The 19,536-nt window shown below is 39.0% G+C and overlaps 1 protein-coding gene across 2 annotated transcripts in view; it reads right to left on the bottom strand.

Annotated features, from left to right (window-relative positions):
• Positions 1-11,359, bottom strand: part of DPYD (dihydropyrimidine dehydrogenase) — an 803,004-nt gene extending 791,645 nt beyond the window's left edge. For both annotated transcript variants that reach the window (XM_082832404.1, XM_082832405.1), the window contains exon 1: positions 11,220-11,359. In XM_082832404.1, coding sequence (XP_082688530.1) covers positions 11,220-11,258 — 39 coding nt within the window. In that variant the 5' untranslated portion in view covers positions 11,259-11,359. The remainder of the gene's footprint in view (positions 1-11,219) is intronic.
• Positions 11,360-19,536: the final 8,177 nt, after the last annotated feature.

The raw sequence follows: 19,536 nt of genomic DNA, 5'->3' as shown, positions 1-19,536 counted from the left end.
TTGAATCATTGTAGGTTAGAAGGGCAGAACTGAAATGCACTACAAATCATTAAAGCCACCCTCTCAAGTATATTTACAACATTTTAAGAATTTTGTTGAAGCATTATTTTTAATAGCCACACTAAAAACAAATGTCTGATAATAAATGTTTTCAATAAACTTTGGTATCTCCACTCCCAGAGAATCATGCTGCCTTTTAAATAGTAAGAATGTAGGGAAATACTTCTGACAGGATAAAAAAGCAAGTATAAAATTATATATGATTCCTTCTCTTTTTTTTGCATGTATGTATTATAGATTTTTGGTCTGTGGTTGATATGAGGTTTATATATAGCTATATATATATATGTTTTAAGTTGCTGATCTCTTAATTTCAAATGCATTTTAACGACCCTGCATTTTTACTCCCACCCCCTCACTACTACTGTTTTTGACATATTTTACATCTTTTTGTTTTGTGTATCTTATTGCAGATATAGATGATTTTACTACTTTTGTCTTTTAACCTTCTTACTAGCTTTGTATGTGGTGGACTTGCCTTCCCCAATGAGCTTTTTCCTTTCATAATTTTCATGTTTCTAATTTTGGCCTTTTCTTATTCCCTTAGAGAACTCTCTTTTACGTTTCTTGTAAAGCTGGTTTGGTGGTGCTGAACTCTTTTTCCTTTGCTTGTCTGTAAAAACTTTTGATTTCTCCATCAAATCTGAATGAAAGCCTTGCTGGGTAGAATATTCTTGGTTGTAGGTTTTCCCCTTCATCACTTTAAATATATTATGCCTGCAGAGTTTCTGCAGAAAAGTTAGTTGATAGCCTATGGGAGTTCCCTTCTACATAACTCGTTGCTTTTCCCTCATTGCTTTTAATATTCTCTATCTTTAATTTTTGCCATTTTAATTACAGTGTGTCTTCGTGTGGTCCTCTTTGGGTTGATCCTATTTGGGACTCTCTGTGATTCCTGGACCTCGATGTCTGTTTACTTTCCCAGGCTAGGGAAGTTTTCACCTATGATACCTTCAAACATGTTCTCTTCCCTTTCTCTCTTCTTCCGGGACCACTATAATGGGAATATCAGTGAGCTTGATGTTGTCCTAGAGGTCTCTTAAACTGTCCTCATTTCTTTTCATTCTTTTTTCTTTTTTCTGTTCAGCTTCAGTGATTTCCACTACTGTCTTCCAGCTCACTGATTTGTTCCTCTGTATCATTTCATTTACGGTTGATTCCTTCTAGTGTATTTTTCATTTCAATTATTGTATTCTTCACCTCTATTTTGTTCCTCTTTATATATTCTAACTCTTTGTTATAAACTTCTGACTTCTCACTTTGTTCATCCATTTTTCTCTCAAGTTCTTTGATCATCTTCACAATCATTACTTTGAACTCTATCTGGAAGACTGTCTATCTCTTCACTTAGTTTTTCTTCTGGGGTTTTACGTTGCTCCTTTGTTTGGAACATGTTCCTCTGTCGCCTCACTTTGCCTAAGTTGCTGTATTTATTTCTATGTATCTGGTAGGTTGGTTATGTTTCCTAACCTGGGAAAAGTGGCCTTCTGTAGGAGATGCCTTATGCATCCCAGCAGTATACTCCCCTCTGATCACCAGAGCTATATGCATTAGTGGTGCCTCTATGAAGGCTGCATGGGTACTTCTGTTGTGGCAGGCTGACTACTGTGGATGGCCTGGTAGGCGTGGCCAGCCCTTCGTCCAGTTGGTTGCCAGGCCTTGCCTTGTGCAGAGGCTGGCTACTGGTTGGCAGCACTGGGTCACAAGATAGCTGGCTGTGGAACCCCAGGGGGTCCTGGGACTAGTACTGGCTCGGTAGGCAGAGCTGGGCTCTGGAGTGGGTGGACGAAGCACTAAGGTTCCTGGATCTAGTGTCGGTCTGCTAGTTTGTGGTGCCAGTTCTGACACAGCAGGCTGTGGGTTTCTGGGTGTCCCAGACCTGGTGCTGGTGTGCTGGTGAGTAAAGCTGGAAATCAGGGCAGCTGGCTGAGGAAACATCTCAGAACTGATATTGGCCTGCTGGTGGGTGGGGCCAGGGTTGGCAGGGCCTGAGGCTTGTGCTGGACACTGGCAGGTGGGTCCAGGGGTCCCAGGGCTAGTGCCAGCTCACTGCTGGGCAGAGCCAAGTCCCAGGGTCTCTGACTGCAGGGCCCCAGAGTGTCCCAAGGCTTGTGTTAACCCACTGGTGAGTGGCCAGCCCTGGGGTGGCTGGCTGAGGGACCCAAGGTTTCTCGGAGCTGGTGTTAGCCTGCTGGTAGGAGGGCTCAGGGCCCACTGGGTCCCAGTGCTGGTGGTGGCCCGCTGGTAAGTGAGCTGGGTCCTGCCACGGCAGGCTGCCAGGTGCAACTGACCTGGGACTGGTGTCCACATACTGGTGTCCACATACTGGGACCCAGGGGGTTCTGGAACTAGTACGTGTCCAGTAAAGAGCTGGGAAACAGCTGGGTCCTTGAGTCTCTGGTTGAAGGGCGCTGGGGTGTCCCACTTCTAGTGCCTGCTCCCTGGTGTGTGGCATCAAGTCTTAGGCCCTCTGATGGACAGGGCCATGCCCAGGAGAGGCTGTGGGTTCAGGGGGTCTTAAGGCAGCCTGCTTGCTGGTGGGTGGGGCCATGCGCACACGTGTGTGTGTGTGTTCGTGCGTGCGTGTGTATAATGGAATATTACTCAGCCAAAACAGAGAATGAAATTTTGCCAATTTTTCCATTTGCAATGACATGGATGGACCTTGAGGGTATCATGCTTAGTGAAATAAGTCAGAGAAAGACAAGTACTGTATGTTATCACTTACATGTGGAATCAAAAAATAAAATAAAACACAGCAAATGAATGAAAATAACAAAAAAAGAAACATACTCACTGATACAGAGAACTAGTGGTTACCAGTAGGGAGAAGGAATCAGAAAGGGGCAAGATAAGGGTAGCGGATTAAGAGATACAAAATACTATGTGTAAAATAAATAAGCTACAAGGTTATATTGTACAGCACAGGGAATATAGCCAACATTTTATAATAACTTTAAATGGAGTATAATCTATAAAAATTTTGAATCACTACGTTATACACCTGAAACTAATACAATATTGTAAATCAACTATACCTAAATGAATATTATACGTGATTAAACTATTTAGGGGAAAAAACCTCATGTGTAGGAAAATACTAAATTACTATCAGCATGACTGTTTCATGTGGTATGACTGTATGTTTGGGATCTTCTTTTCACTTTTTTTTGCATCTTTTAAATCTTCTGTCATGATCATGAAAAATAATTAATTTAGAGAAATTTTTAAAAATTATTGAAAGTTAACCCCCAATAAAGAGTATTTTGCTGTGAATGTTGTTATGCTTTAATCCTAGGGATCTGTGAAGAGAACTGAATGACTTTTTCTTCTTTGAATTACCAAGGATTTCAAACTTTTCACCAGCACTCCCCAAAATCTGTCATGGAAGAACATTTGGAAGAAGATTCCCAAAGCTTTGAGGACACTGTGGTGCAAAGAGTCAGAGAAAGGTAACTTGAATTTCTGTGAGGCTGGGAATCCACTAACTGTACTCTAGTTTCCGTTGACAGTTATCAATCAAAAAGCACACTGGAGAAACTGATTCCTTTCTGGAATCTCTGGTCTTAATTCCTAGTTAAATACAGCATCACTCTACAGGCACACAAAAATATGAATTTATTAATTCCAGATCACCCTCACAGAACTCCAGCCATATAAAGAAGGATCGGACTTTTTCTGTGTGCTTAGGAGAGATTTAGACTTAACTCATTCATTTGATTAAAAAAGAAAAGGAAGCAAGCAAGCATGAAGAAAGTTTAAAAATCAGGTGAATAAGTATATCAAATCCTTATAGCTGGTATAAATGGTGCACTTAATCCTACCTAGCATGTAAAATACAGTAGCTCCACACCACTACCTTGCATTTCCTTAATATGATCACCCAGCAGGTCACGTTTCCAAACGATTTCACCATTGCCATACTGTATCACAAACCATCCGTAAAAGACTGATCAATAGCAAACTCACTGAGGAATCAGCAAACTCTTCACAGTGGTTGAATGATTTCCACAAGGTCAGACAGCAAGGGATCTCACTTATGGAGCAAAAATCTCCCCAGGCTTGGCCCCTATCCCAGGATACTTATTTTAATTAACATCTAGTAAATACACATTATCTTCTATTGTTTTGCTGAAGATTTCCTCATGGCCTTTAATTAAACATACTAACATTTCTAAAATTTTAACATGCTATTATGGTCAATTTTTAATATCATTCAAAGGATTTCACAAAGACTAAACAAACAGATCTACTTAGATGAGACAAGCTTGAGTAGGTAAAACAAGTTGAAAACTGGAGGATGAAGTTTTGGGAGAGAGGTGAAGGTGGGAAAGGTCATGGGGAGGATCAGCAGAGAGTGGTAGGTAATAAAATATTGGGGGAGGCAGAAGTACAGTCAGGCTCCATCCTTGAGCACCATCTGTATAAATCAGGCCTGGAGTTGACATGTAATTTTGTGTGGGTCCCCTGAGAAGTGGCCCTCAGGGCTTCATTATTGATGAAGAGATTTTTCTTCAAAGTGGCCTAGCCAGGAGTACCTCAAGGGGACATTCGTAAGCACTCATAATATCAATTTCCAAGCACCTGGGAGGTAGGGACACGGATTGTCTCTTTAATTATTATGATAGAGGTAGAAGATAGTGAGAATGCTATTACACAACCAAGCTGAAATCCTCAAAGAAATTAAATTACCATAACCTAGTATACAAAGTTTATTATCTGAGTCATCCTTTAGAAAGGGCACACTTTACCTTTTCCTGGTGCAAAATAGGTTATCTCCAATTCCCTCCTTCCTAGGAATTCAAAAAGTTATAAATACAAATATAGTGTATGCAGGGATGCTTAGAAGTCCGGAAAGAAACCCTCTTTGAAGCTAATATGCTCACTTAGAGAAACTATAAGTTTAGTCCAGTTTACACAAAGAGATATGGAGTTGGACACTTTTTCTTAAAATAATTGTATAGGGATTTCTTTTCAGAAAAGGGTAACACCAATCCCTTCTACATATCATTGAGAATGCCAAGAAACCATTTTCACCAATGCTTGGGCCTGATCTAGCCACAAAAACACTCAGAAAAACACCAAAAAAATCAATCCATATGTACACTGCAGTAAAACAGCAAGGGTTAGGAGGTAGGAGAACAGTCAATGCTGAATCTGAATCTTATTCCCCAGAGATTTAGATGTGGATAATCCTATATAGACAAAGCCTGTGCCACATACTTCCTTTGAATCTCCTGCAGCTTACACTAGAGGGTTGGTAATACAGTGAGTATTAAAAATATTTTTTAAATAGAAATAAAACTCAAAATGAAGGTCTCTTTAATTTGACCTGAATTTTAAAAACTCCCCCATCTCACTGGCAATACTGACCAAAAGAATTCAGGAATTTTCTCATAAGTCATGTCTGCAAAATTTTTTCATCTGTAATAAGCCTCACTCATAATTGTTTTAACTTCATTAACTCTCCCTTTCTTCACATATTTTAACAGCTTTTGATACCACTAGTTAATTCTTGGAGTTGAACAACATTCTAGCCAAATGACATTTACATAACACAGATGATATATGCAATCATAATATTTACAATAACTACTACCATTCAAAAAGCACATATTTTAAGTGACAGATGCTGTCTAAGGCATTATATGTACATGACTCCAATTAATCCTTATTTATTAAATAAAATTAAATTAAATTGAAGTTAATAAATTAAATCCTTAATTTATTGCATGAAATAAATTAAGATTAAAACCAACTGACACAGGAAGAAATGACTGATAGTCCAGGAAACAACTTGACCACAATCACACAAATAAAAAAATAATAGTGTCAGGATTTGAACCCAGGACCGTTTTAACACAATTTTTGTTTGTTTGTTTGTTTTGGTTTATTTTTCAAACTAACCATGAAATGAAGCTTGATTTTGTGAAATACAAAATAAAAATTTTTATACAAAAATAATGAGTTCCTAACAATATATAGGTAAGTGTGGTGAAGAGTCTGAAAGAAGTTATATGTTGAGTTAAATACAGCTGTTTCCTATCTACTAGTATAACATTTTAATTAAAAGCAATAGAAGCAGTAATAATTATAAACCACAGGAAAGACATAATCCTATTAAGAGTTATCAGTAGTATAATTGGCTCCAGGATATCTGTGAACACCCACATTATTGATGTTTGAGGCCAAAAAATACCTCTGTCTTAACATGGAGGATTAAGAGCAAATGAAGTCCAGAAGGCAAACACGTCACATTTGAATATCAAAATCCTGATTACAGATAAATTTATAACCTTAGAATGCCTTATTAAATATTTTTTAATTAAGGCAGGATATGAATGACACAGAACTTTCCTTACAGTTTTAAGGACTGAAGATTTTTTCCTCCTATATATCATTGTGTCCATTTAGCTAAGAGGCAGAAAAGCAAATTGGCCAATTCTACTTTTCAATCTCTTTGGCCACACTGAAGCCTAGACTATATCAAATCTCTTACAGTTCCTTTGTCACATTATTTCATGACGATTTTTTTTTTAGTCTCATTGTCTTCAATTTTAGTGTTTCTAATTTTCTGACTTAACTTTATGCTAATTACTAGAATTCTCCCACAGTGACCACACATGTTTACCTTATTGGAAGGTCTATTTTTCAGCTCTTGTGTTGTTGCTTGTTTATATACAGAGTTTGGTAAAATGCTGTATTCCAACAGTTTAGGAAAGATATGATTGCTTAATGATCATCCAGTTATCTCAGCATTCTGACTAGAGATCTTCTTGGTATTCTTACTAATTCCTTACTGTAAATGTAGAGCTTTCCAAAACTGGGTTTTCCTTCTAGAATGTAAGAAAGGAGACTATTGAATTTTAGCACATTTTAACAATTAAGCAATCAGTCAACACTATCTGCTATGATTAAGATTAAGCAGATCCAATCTAAAAATCTCCCTAGTGATAGATTCATCATTAGTCATTAATCTCACAGTTTTTAATTAAACCACTGAAACTAGCCATCTACTTCATGTGTAGGAGGTAAAATTCTTTTTAAAACTGTAATGAAATACATACATAACCATCCTTAACTACAGGAATGTGTAGTACCTTAAAACTACAAGGAGCTATCATTGGAATAACTCTCCAAATTTGGAGTAACTTTCCAAATCACATAATCAGACACATTTCTACCACCCAGCTAAATTCGTTAGAAAGGAGAAATACTTTAAAATAAAATTAAGTATTGTCCACGGGACAGCTTAAAATAAGGAGAACAAGCACATTTTTAACAACTCAAACTCACAAAACAAATTAAAAAAAATTTTTTTTTTAATGCTTTAAAAGCCTTGGCAAGTCAAGATAGCATTCCCAGAGATTTGTGGTGCCCAATCAATAAAAGGAAGGAGACAAAAATGGATGCAGTAAAAAACATTTAAGTTTAAATAAATAAATAAATAACCCATAACTTCTGCAAAGTTGAATCCTTATTCTCTCCTTTGGATCTATGCACCTCCTCCCTCCCCAGGGGCAAAAGTAGTTATGATAAAGGGCATTCTGAAATCTCTTTTGCCATCTCTACCAATTCATAAGCCTGTTTTCAAAATTCTCCTGAAAATTTACTTTCTCCAAGTTGTTTCCATTATACTGCCATTTCCCAAAGCCATCGTTTTATTATCTTATTTTCTTAATTAACAAACACAGAAAATTCTAGATTATCTTCTCAAATGAATAGAAGTCACAGTATCGGTAATTCAGAAACCATTTCTATTTAACTCTAAAAGCATTATGATTTTGTGGACATTGGACTAAGATCATTTTTTTATTCAACATAAATTTGAAATGAGTTTATAACTCCTTATGAATCATTAACTGATAATTCTAAGAATAGACCTTGATTTGGGATTGTGGAAACAGTAAAGGGGTGGACAGCAATTTAGTTCAGCTATAAATACTTACCAAAATTACTAATATCCAAAGAATTAATTAAAAGCTCACTGTACCTGCATACATTTTCACTCTGCTATACTTTTACAGTAAATTCTCAATTACCCATGTCAGTGGAGGGGAACAAGACATTGAACAAAAGTGAACGCTTCCAAAATCATTCTTACTTGCTTTTAAAAGTGCAGATACTGACAACAGACCAGTTGTCAGTTCAAACTAAATGAATTATTGTGAAGGTATTGCTGAGGTCAGGGAAAGTGATCAATGTCTGATATTCACCTTTCTTAAAACCTTCACAGGAGAATTTGTCAGTCTTGACAAAATTTAGCTAAATCCAAAAAGTAAGCCCACAAAGCAAAATAACTTTTAAAAGTATATGGCTACCATTAATGAACTTTAAAATAGTAGTTATTTCACAGGCAGTGATTTTCCTAAGATATTTGTTCTATATTTTTATTTTTTAACATGTTTTGTCCTTTTCCTAACAAGATGTGAAGTTGTGACATTTATTTATTAATTTTACATCTTGTCTATGTTTATATCTTGTCTATTTTATATCTTGTTTATTATCTTGTCTATGATTATTTTCCTTACTTAGCCGATTGTGCAGATGTGACACAGAGAAGCTAGGTAACCTAAACAACGTCACCTATCTAAAAAGGGGTAGACATAGACCTCAACCACAGGCAGTTTGCTCCAGATCCCAGGCCCTGAACCACATTAATAGGTCTGGAAAAATGTCTGACTTCTCATACATCTGCTACCATTACTACAATTACAATAATTTTTTAGTATATGTGCTAGATTCTTTTGCCTAGTATCTATTACCTACTAATGCATCCTTGCTATGCCTATCTTCTGGCCCAGGGATATTTCAGTTTTGGAGTCTGGTGACCTTCTGACTGTTTTTTATGCTCCCAACCCTTCAAACCCTGATGCACTATTGGATTGAGGCTAGAAATATGGAGTGAGCACACAAAACAACTTTGTAAGCCTCAGTAACTTTTTTCCCCAGAAACAAAAATATTTCTTGGCTGCTTCACTGAAACCTGAGGTTCTATAGGTAGCTTAAGGAGAAAATTTAGTCACTATTATAGCGGGTTGTCACCATCACCTTCTGTTCTTTTCACATTGATCAACTGAACACTTACTGTTTTATACTGATAATTTTTTTTAAAGATTACGTGCTTCTCCACATATTTGAGACAAGGCAATGGTCACAAGCAGATCAACCTCTAGACAATGATTTTAAAGAATTCATTCAAAAAAGGTAAATCCAATGTATACATTCAAATTTGATAGAAAATTGAACCTTCATAATTCATTTTGACTCTTCCAAAAAAAAAAAAATGAGCTTTGGTGAGTCAATAGGATCACCTGAGACATCTATGCTTGGATGTGTTCCTCTAGATTTAATGTATTTTTCCTCACTGCATTATATTTTAATGATTAATTTCACACCCTTTCATGGTACTCTAGCTCCTGAATCGTGCATATTACTTTGAGGGAAAAGAAAATTCCCATGCATGATGAAAGATGTTACTGATTAAAGTGTGGTGCATATATGAACTACATAAAAGGTGAAAAAGCTTGAATGCCACTATTCTATATCAAGTAATATTGGGCCAACTAAGCTTAAATTAAGGGGAGTAAATGTGAGGGCTTGACCTTCTTAAATGGTCTTAGTTGAAACAATTCATGAAATTAAGCTGGTCGTTAATGTTTCACTGGCATCTTTTTCCTTAGTGTAATATGGTTATGAACTGATTTCATGGACAACTGCGAAATAGATAAATTCAAAAGCCAAAAGCCATCTGCCCTCTGACATTCTTATCTCTGAAATCAGTACATCACTACTACCTAATACTGTCAGAAACGTACTATTTGACTTAGCTTCAAAAGGGGGGGGGCGGGGCAGAGGGGGCATTTGGTGAAGTCAAAGTAACAAGGACCAAAAAGGACAATGACATAAATCAAGTATCTTTTACCCTGTGCATGAATAAACATTGGGTTAAATATATCATATTGATCAATATGAAAAAGTAAACTATCCACAAGAGAAACTACAAGTAAATTAAGTAGACATGTCCACATAATATACTTTGGCTCTTATTACTACAGTGGATTTTTCAAACCAATGTATGGAATCTGGAGAAAACACTACTATCATCCCCCAAACAGAACACAAAGTTCCTTCAATCACTGACAGAGAGAACACGGAGGCAACACAATGGCAAGAAGCAGCTCTTCTGCAAACAGGTGGTTTTAAAATTTTACTTAAGCCACTGAAAGGACTGAGGAAAGGAAAATTTTTTCATTCTAAGGAAAACATAGGCATGCACATACACACGTTTTACCAGCGTAGGAGACTCAAATTTTAAAAAGCCCCAAACAAAACACAACAAAAAACTACAAAGCAGTTTATTTTAGCTCAAAAGTGCTGACATTGGGTTAGTACGTCTAAAATCACTGTTTGTTATTATATCTGTCTCATCGCATACATAAAGGTCTTAGGGAGAAGTCAAAGGAAATGGTCATGTATTTCAGGGAGGACTTTATTCACAGGAAGAAAGATGACATTTTTACAGAAAGAGTGCAAGAGAGAATCAAAAACTGTTGACGAGAGGAAAATACAGTTTATTTTGTATTTCTGAAGACACTGTATTTTTCATATTTTCAATACCTTATCCCATTCTTCTCTGTGTTATTTTCATAAGCAATACTAAGGCTAGCAGGGGCTGCTATAGCTGACACACAGATCTTTATTTCTATACTTTGCAAATATGCATTATTCCGCGACTGGAGGTGGGGCAGCAGACTGGAGGTGTCCGGAAACGCGAAACGCTTACAGGGGCAAAGGGGAAGGTGCGGGATAGACTGCGTGAGAAATGAGCGCTCCTTTGAGAAAATCCATCTCTCTCGAACACTCGTGGTTCTTCAGTCACTGCCACTCAAAGACTTCTTTAACCCCCACTCCGAAGTAAACAGCCAGGTCCCAAGCCAAAGAACACCCCTACCGTCGCGGGCCCCCCACTTCCCTCCCTGCCAGCCCACACGGGTCTCTGGCTCCTCGCTCCTCCGCCTCCCCGCAAGGCCTCCCGCGAAGGCAAAGTTTCCCGCCTCTCCCACTTTCCCCGGCCCTGCGGTGGCCGCGGCGGCCTTCTGGGCACCCGCCAGCTGCGTCCCCCTCCCTCCCTAGACGAGCCCGCGCGCAGTCGGTACCTCGATGTCCACCACGTCCTTGCTTAGCACAGAGGCCATGGCGTTGCCCACAGCCTGGAGTCTCCTACAGACGAATCCACCCCGCGTCCTCAGGCTCCAACCGGAGAGCAAAGCAACAGCTTGCCCGAGCGCCTGTGGAAATGAAAAACAGAAGGCAGTCGGCGCGGGGGCGGGGCGGGCGCCGGGCGGTGACGCCCCCGGGGCGGGGCTGCGCGCTCGGCCCCGCGGTTCCCCGCGCGCCGCACCGTGGGCCGAGTGGCGGGAAGGAGCCCGCCCCCTGTTTCCCGCCTCCGCCCCACAGCCTAGCAGCTTGTTTTCCTTCTGTTCTCGGAAAGAACGGAGGGAGAGAGCGCTAGCTCTGGGGACTGGCCTTTGCTCTGTAAACTGTTAAAGGCTGAGCTAGGTACGTAGGGGCAAGATGTGATTCAAGGTAAAAACGGTCGGCGCTCTAAGTAACTAATTACTCCTTTTCTCTCCTTCTGCAGGAGCCCTGCAAGGTGCAGAAACATTGTCTCATGGGCAGCTGCATCCTCAGAATTCCTCAGGGATAAGATAGTAGTAAATGTTCCTCAGGCCATCCAACAAATAGGCGGGAGCAGGCAAGGTCAGTGGTCTTCTGAGAATTGACAATCCCTGGGGGCAGGGGCGAAGAGAAAGGGGGCCTGGGATGAAAGTGAGCAAAAATTTCTACAGACAGAAGCTGCAAGTAGCAAGTCCTGTAGGTGGTACAAAATCAAGGTTGTGTTTTTGCAGTGCAGTACGTTCTAATGTCTATTTTAAAAAATTGTTCTAAAATGTGAAGCTCTTTTGAAGAATTGTTCTTTATGTTTTGTTCTAGAGCTTGCTGGGGAGAGGGGAACGATTTCATTTAGAGACAGTCTCAATCCAGAAAATATTCTCCTCATCTTTGAGTGTATCTGTACTCCAGGCGTCCCTCCTTTCTCCCTCCATCGTCCTCTCTTCTCCTGTAACTCGTCCTGCTTACTTCTGTTAAGGCTTTTATCACACTTCTTAGTCCTCTTGGCTAGATAGTGAGCACCTTGGATTCTAGTATTTCCTCTTTATCATTATTCTTTCAACAAATATTTATTAAACATTTTCATTCATTCAACAGATATTTAGTAAACATTTTCAATTATCAAACACTGTGTTAGATGCTCTGCCCATAGTCTTCAAGAAGACACATCAGTCTCATGGAAATTTTACTCAGAGTAAGGAAGTGAGCAAACTAATAGGAGACTGAGATGCCAGATTGGAAGATTAGAGGACTAGAACAGAATGACTGGGGTGTGAGTGTTCACCATCTTGAGTGGTTGGGAAGACTACTTTAAACAAACCATCAGATTACCGTCCAGAACCTGGATAGAGGCTGGATACATTTTTCTTAAATCTAATAGTATATTAAGAGAAAGTAGAAAGTTACATAGAAACCTTGGACTATTCTTTTTTTTTTTTTTTTTTTTTTTTTTTGCGGTACGCGGGCCTCTCACCGCTGCAGCCCCCACCTCTGCGGAGCACAGGCTCCGGACGGGCAGGCCCAGCGGCCATGGCCCACGGGCCCAGCAGCTCCGCTGCATGTGGGATCCTCCCGGACCGGGGCACAAACCCGCGTCCCCGCATCAGCAGGCGGACTCCCAACCACTGCGCCACCAGGGAAGCCCACCTTGAACTATTCTTGACTCCCCTTTTCTCCCACATTTAATGCATCCCAAGCTCTCAGGATTTAACCTCCTAAATACATCTTGGAACATTTCTTCATTTCTCTTTCTTCACTGCATCCACCAAGATCCAAGCTGCTGGTATTGCAGCTTCTACTCTTACCCCTCTTCCCTCCAGATTGAGCTTTAAAAAGTATCGATTGGCTCATCTCACACACACACACACACACACACACACACACACACACAGAGCATAAATCTTTCAGTGGTTCCCACTGTATTCAGAATAAAATACAAACCCATAGTGACCTCTGAATAACCTGCTCTTCCACTCTTCTCCAAACTCACCTAGGGCTACTCTTGCCATGAGTCATTATGTTCCAGCCACAAAGTAATCTTCCCATTCTCCAACCACTTTTCTCCTTTTACACATGTCCTCCATTCTACTTGTACTTTAGGTTTCAGAGAAACCTTCCCTGACCTATCCCCACCACCAACAAAATTAGACCCACCCTGTCTCTGTTGTTCTCTTTCAGGGCACCCTATTTTTGTCTCCATAGCCCTGTCAGATTTTATTTGCATATTTATTTGAATGTGATTTGTTTCATATCTGTCTTCTATTTAGAATGTAAGCACCAGGAAGGGAGGGTCCACATCTGGCTTGGTAGCCTACTGAATATTAAGTGTCTAGACCGGGACTGAAACATGGGACCAGGAATACTAGGTGACTGAATGAACTCAGTAAATCCTAAAGTTAGTTTATGCAGTAAGCAATTCATTTTAGAAATTTTAGTTTTACTTTACAGTTTCACTTTACCATATATTCTTCTCAATGTTCCACTTATTCCTGGGAAGTAAAATCATAGTATCTATCAATGATTTTCTAGTTAAAATGTGTCAAACTAACTACTTTTCTTTTCATGGAGTAAAATTCCAAAGTCTGATTTCCTTCATCGTCCTACGACCATACCTTACTCACCACCAAAGTCATCTATATCCTCTTTCTTGGAGATATTTTTTATATATGCATACGTATATCATACATACATATACACATATTTAGAAGGATAGAAAGAGATATACACATGTGTGCATTTATCCACATATAATATGTATATAATATGATATATATAATTTTAATATGTATGATTCCTTCGCCAGTTAAACCAGAAAGTTTCAATAGTCAATTTCCTGACCACCAGAGATATGGATTTATGTGTTGTTTTAGGTTGCACACTAATACAAATCTTATCAGTTAGCAATCCATATTTTAGTTGTCCAGGTTATCCTTAAGAGTTAGACACTATATTTCCATTTTGATTTTATGTGATTATTATTCTCCTAAACCACCATAGAGGATAAAAGCCCAAAATATGCTGTCTTTCCAAAGGTGAGAGCTTCTTCAGTGATACTCAATAATCAAATAGAAAATTTAAATGTTATTTTACCATCCTCTCAATCTCACCAAACAGATGTATCCTATTCTGAGATATTTAATTAAGGCATATAATCACATTGCTCACATGCCACACCTATACTCCATGATCAGTGATGGAATCTAGTAATATTTTAAATCCATTAAAATTCCACATTAAACACAGTTGTACCTGTAAATAATCCAAGCTGTTTAAAGCTTACTGCAAATGCATTCACACTATACTTTTTTAAAGTTGTAAGTTATGATGGCACTTGTCAAGCTGTCCCTCCGTCTGGAAGCACAGCCAAATATCAGGTGTTCCACATTAATTTTTTGTAGGCTTTAGAGGGACAGCATATCAAATAGTGTACAGATTTACCAAAATGCATCTCAGCCTAATAATTTACATTACACAAATGAATATTATTACCATAATCAGAAGGAAGGCTTATGAGTCATCTTTCATTTCTGGAAAGTTATTCAGTACCATGATTTTGGAAACACAATAAAAATTTAGATTTCCATATGCTTTTATTTCCCCTCTTTAGTCTAAAATTAAGCAATTTTTAAAACATTCTTTGGAAGATGATTTTCTTCCAAAAAGTCAGAGCGTTTGATTTAGCATAAAACCTTTTTTCCCCCATCTGATTTTCTAAGGCCAGATTAACTCCTATCCAAACTGACAAAGAGGATAATGACTAAAAATCAATTGGGCTCAAATATATCAAGTATTCCTGCTCAAAAAGATAATAACGTATATATTTGTCCTATTTTATGGAATAAACATGGTATAATTTATTCAGCTGTGTATGCCATGTATCCTATATAAGCCTGCATGTGCACACGCATACACACATGTGGGTGCTACATGTATGCATATATATTATGTAATGCCATAAAAATCACAGATAACAAAGAGAAAATATAAATTCCTGTCACAAATTTATTCAATGATTACTTACTGAATGCTATTGTTTCAGGCCCTGAGATAGGCATTAGTGATACCTCAGTGTATAGTAAAGACAATGTCCTTGTCATCACAAAAATTAAGCCACTAGTTAAAAAAGTCATACTGTCACATAGTGATTTTGAGTTAAGTGATGAATGGGGTTATTATGAGAGTTAAATGACAAAATATGTGATAGTATTTTGTACATTGCAAAACACCATGCAGTGTTACACATTAAATGTTTAAAGATATGTTCTCCAATGCTCATATTCCAGAAATACACCATTGGGGTATGGTTGACTATGAATGATTTGGGGTAAAATGCAGTGTGAGTTGGAGGTTTATAGACTTAGCCGACTTAAACTAGGGGAAAAATATCCTCTGGAATGAATAGTCCCTGAATTTCTGTCATTACCTCGAGGCCTTTTTCTCAGGCTTGTTGCTTCTCTCTCACAATCAAAACTTACCATAATCCCAGCAGCTGGCAGTTAATAGCTGTCTCTTGGTTTTCTTGCTGAGATTTTACTCTTTCATAGTTTCAAGTGTGTTTATATTTGGGATTGAGACAGAACCTTACTGAAATTATTCAGTGTTTCTTTTGGTCAACTGCAGTGGATGTCTGATGTGCCTCACAAGTTCCCACACTTCCCTGCAAGTTAAGACTAAGGTACTCATTCTCACAGCTGCTGGGAGTGTTGGCAGAAGAGTGACTTTGCCGAGTCACTCTTCGGAAATTGCCCCTGGCTAAAGAGAGCTATTCACTTAAGGGTCATTCCTCTTCCTCAGGTAATGCACATCCAATAACTGATTGATGTGGGACCATAAAGGTTGGGCACTTGCCTAAATTCAAGATATCTTTGAGGGGCCATCCCAACTTCAGAGGCCCCTGGAGGGATCATCTGAGACATTTGTTGGAATTGCCAAGAGTTCAACTTCTCCCTCTGTCCATCCTGCTTCATTCTCCACTCCCACAGGTCCTCATCCAGATAGCAATTCCCAATAAATAAACTTCCTGCATGCACATTTCTATCTTAGGTCCGCTTCCCAGGGGACCTAAGCTGCATTATCACCACTGTATATTGTTTCACTGATAAAATATATTGCATGTAAAATGTACTTAATTATCCACGTGTCTGGACATAAAAAAAATTGACTCATATAATAAAGTCTCATCATTTCTTTCAGTATTCTGAGATATTCCTATATTTGTTCATATATTTATTCATACCACAAATAACTATATGCCTAATACATACTAGGTATAGTAAATAACATTAGAGGTACCATGGTAAGCAAAAAAGAAATGAAGTCTCTGCTTATGCAGCTTGCAGATGAGTTAGAGAGATAAACATTTGTCAAGTAATCACACAAAAATATAGTACTTACTATGAATAACAATATCAAGGAAAATATAGAGAACTATTATGTCAGAAGGACTGGGAAATCAGTGAAGGACACCTTGAGTAAATGACTTTGCTGCTAATTTCTGAAGGACAGTAGAAGTTAAGAAGGCAAAAAAGAAGAGATCAACAGCATTCCAGGCAAGGAAATAATCTCTGCAAAGACTCCAAGAACAGTGGTATCCTAATGGAAGGGAAAGAAGGCTCTGATCTCTGGAGGTCAGGAAGCTAGGTGGAAAGTGTCACAGAGCGAGGCAGTAGAAACAAGAATGGACTGTGGTGTTTTAGTCTTAGTTTAAGATTTTGAATATTATCCTATAAGAAGTGAGAAGTAATGGAAGTTTTTTAAAGCAGTGGAATGACATGATCAAATATGTATTTTGAAGTATCACTCTGATTGCAGTGTATGTGTAATTGCATATTCATATACTCACTTGGGTAAATATGTGAAAATCAACCAAGGCAAGTGATTTCTGGGGATGGGCTCAGTCATTTCCTCCACATGTTAGCCTGGCTGATAGTCACCATGGTCATAGAAACCAAAATAGTGAGTTTCCTACCATATATTAATGTCATTGTCATTTATTATTTTCTAATAATTAAAAAGCAGATTTTTTTTCTTAATTTTTTAAACTTTTTCTTTTTTAAAATTAATTAATTTATTTTTTGGCTGTGTTGGGTCTTCATTGCTGTGCACAGGCATTCTCTAGTTGCAGTGAGTAGGGGCTGCTCTTTGTTGCAGTGCACGGGCTTCTCATTGCAGTGGCTTCTCTTGTTGTGGAGCACAAGCTCTAAGTGCACGGGCTTCAGTAGTTGTGGCTCACGGGCTTAGTTGCTCCATGGCATGTGGGATCTTCCCGGACCAGGAATCAAACCCATGTCCCCTGCATTAGCAGGTGGATTCTTAACCACTGCCCCACTAGGGAAGGCCCTCTATTTTCTTTTTAATTGAGTTGTAGATGATTTATAATATTATATTAGTTTCAGATGTACAACACAGTGATTCAAAATTTTTAGAGACTATACTCCATTTGAAGTTATTATAAAATATTGGCTATATTCCATATGCTATATAATATATCTTTGTAGCTTATTTATTTTATACATACTAGTTTGTACTACTTAATCTTCTAACTCTATTTTTCCCCTCCACCTTTCCCTCTCCCCATTGGTAACTACTAGTTTGTTCTCTATATCTGTGAGTTTTTTTCTGTTTTGTTACATTGACTCTGCCCCAGGATCCAGCCCCACTCACCAGCAGGCAAGCACCAGCTTTGGGACACCACAGAACCCATAGCCAGTGATGTCAGGATCCAGCCCCACCCACCAGCAGGCCAACACTAGCTCTGGGAACCCTAACCCTGCAACCACCCACCCCAGAACCTGGTTCTGCTCACCAGTGAGCCAGCACTAGCCCTGGGAACCTGGCCCCCTCCCCGGGCTTCCACAACTTGGCCCCACCAAAGAGTGGCCATCAGCTTCCACACAAAGCAGGGCCTAGCAACCAACCAGACTGACAGCAGCCACCCACAGCCAACCACAACAGAAGTACCCATGCAGCCAACAGAGGGGGTACCCCTAGAACACATAGCTGTAGTGACCAGAGAGAAGGGAGTGCTCTGCTGGGACTCAGAGAACATCTTCATAAAAGGCCACTTTTCCCAGGTCAGGAAACATAACCAAGCTATAAGATACATAGAGATAAAAACAGCAACTTAGGAAAAATGAAGTGACAAAGGAACAAGATAAAACTCCAGAAGAACTAAGTGAAGTGGAGCTAGATAGGCAGTCTACCAGATAAGGAGTTCAAAATAATGATTGTGAAAATGGTCAAAGATCTCAGAAGAAGAATGGATAAACAAAGTGAGAAGTCAGAGGTTTATAGCAAAGAGTTAGAAAATATAAAGAAGAACCAAACAGAGGTGAAGAATATAATAATTGAAATGAAAAATACACTACAAGGAATCAACAGTAGATGAAATGATACAGAGGAATGGATCAGTGAGCTGGAGGACAAGAGTAGTGGAAATCACTGAAGCTGAACAAAAAAAAGAAAAAAGAATGAAAAGAAATAAGGACAGTTTACAAGACCTCTAGGACAACATAAAACATAGAAATGTTCACCTTATAGTGGTGCCAGGAGAAGAGAGAGAGAGAAAGGGGCAGAGAACGTATTTGAAAGTATAATAGCTGAAAACTTCCCTAGCCTGGGAATGTAAACAGACATCCAGGTCCAGGAAGCACAGAGAGTCCCAAACAAGATCAACCCAAAGAGGACCACACCAAAGTACATTGTAATTAAAATGGCAAAGCAAAAATTAAAGACAGAGGCTAGATTATTAAAAAGCATCAAGGGAAAAGCAATGAGTTATGTACAAGGGAACTCTCAGAAGGCTATCAGCTGACTTTTCAGCAGAAACTCTGCAGGCCAGAAGGAAGTGGCATGATATATTTAAAGTGATAAAGGGGAAAACCTACAACTAAGAATACTGTACCTGGCAAGGCTTTCTTTCAGATTTGATGGAGAAATCAAAAGTTTTACAGACAGGCAAAAGGAGAAAGAGTTCAGCACCAGCTTTACAAGAAACAGTGAAGAGGGGCTTCCCTGGTGGCACAGTGGTTGAGAGCCCGCCTGCTGATGCAGGGGACATGGGTTTGTGCCCCAGTCTGGGAAGATCCCACATGCCGCAGAGTGGCTAGGCCTGTGAGCCATGGCCGCTGAGCCTGAGCGTCTGGAGCCTGTGCTCTGCAACAGGAGAGGCCACAACAGTGAGAGGCCCACGTACCGCAAAAAAAAAAGAAAAAAGAAACAGTAAAGAAACTTCTCTAAGGGAAAAGGAAAAGGCCACAACTAGAAACATGAAAATTACAAAAGGAAAAAGCTCATTAGTAA

The sequence above is a fragment of the Leucopleurus acutus genome, assembly GCF_964270905.1.
Source record: "Leucopleurus acutus genome assembly, chromosome: 2".
NCBI classification, from domain to species: Eukaryota; Metazoa; Chordata; class Mammalia; order Artiodactyla; family Delphinidae; genus Leucopleurus; species Leucopleurus acutus.
This window is presented reverse-complemented; position numbering and strand designations above follow the sequence as displayed.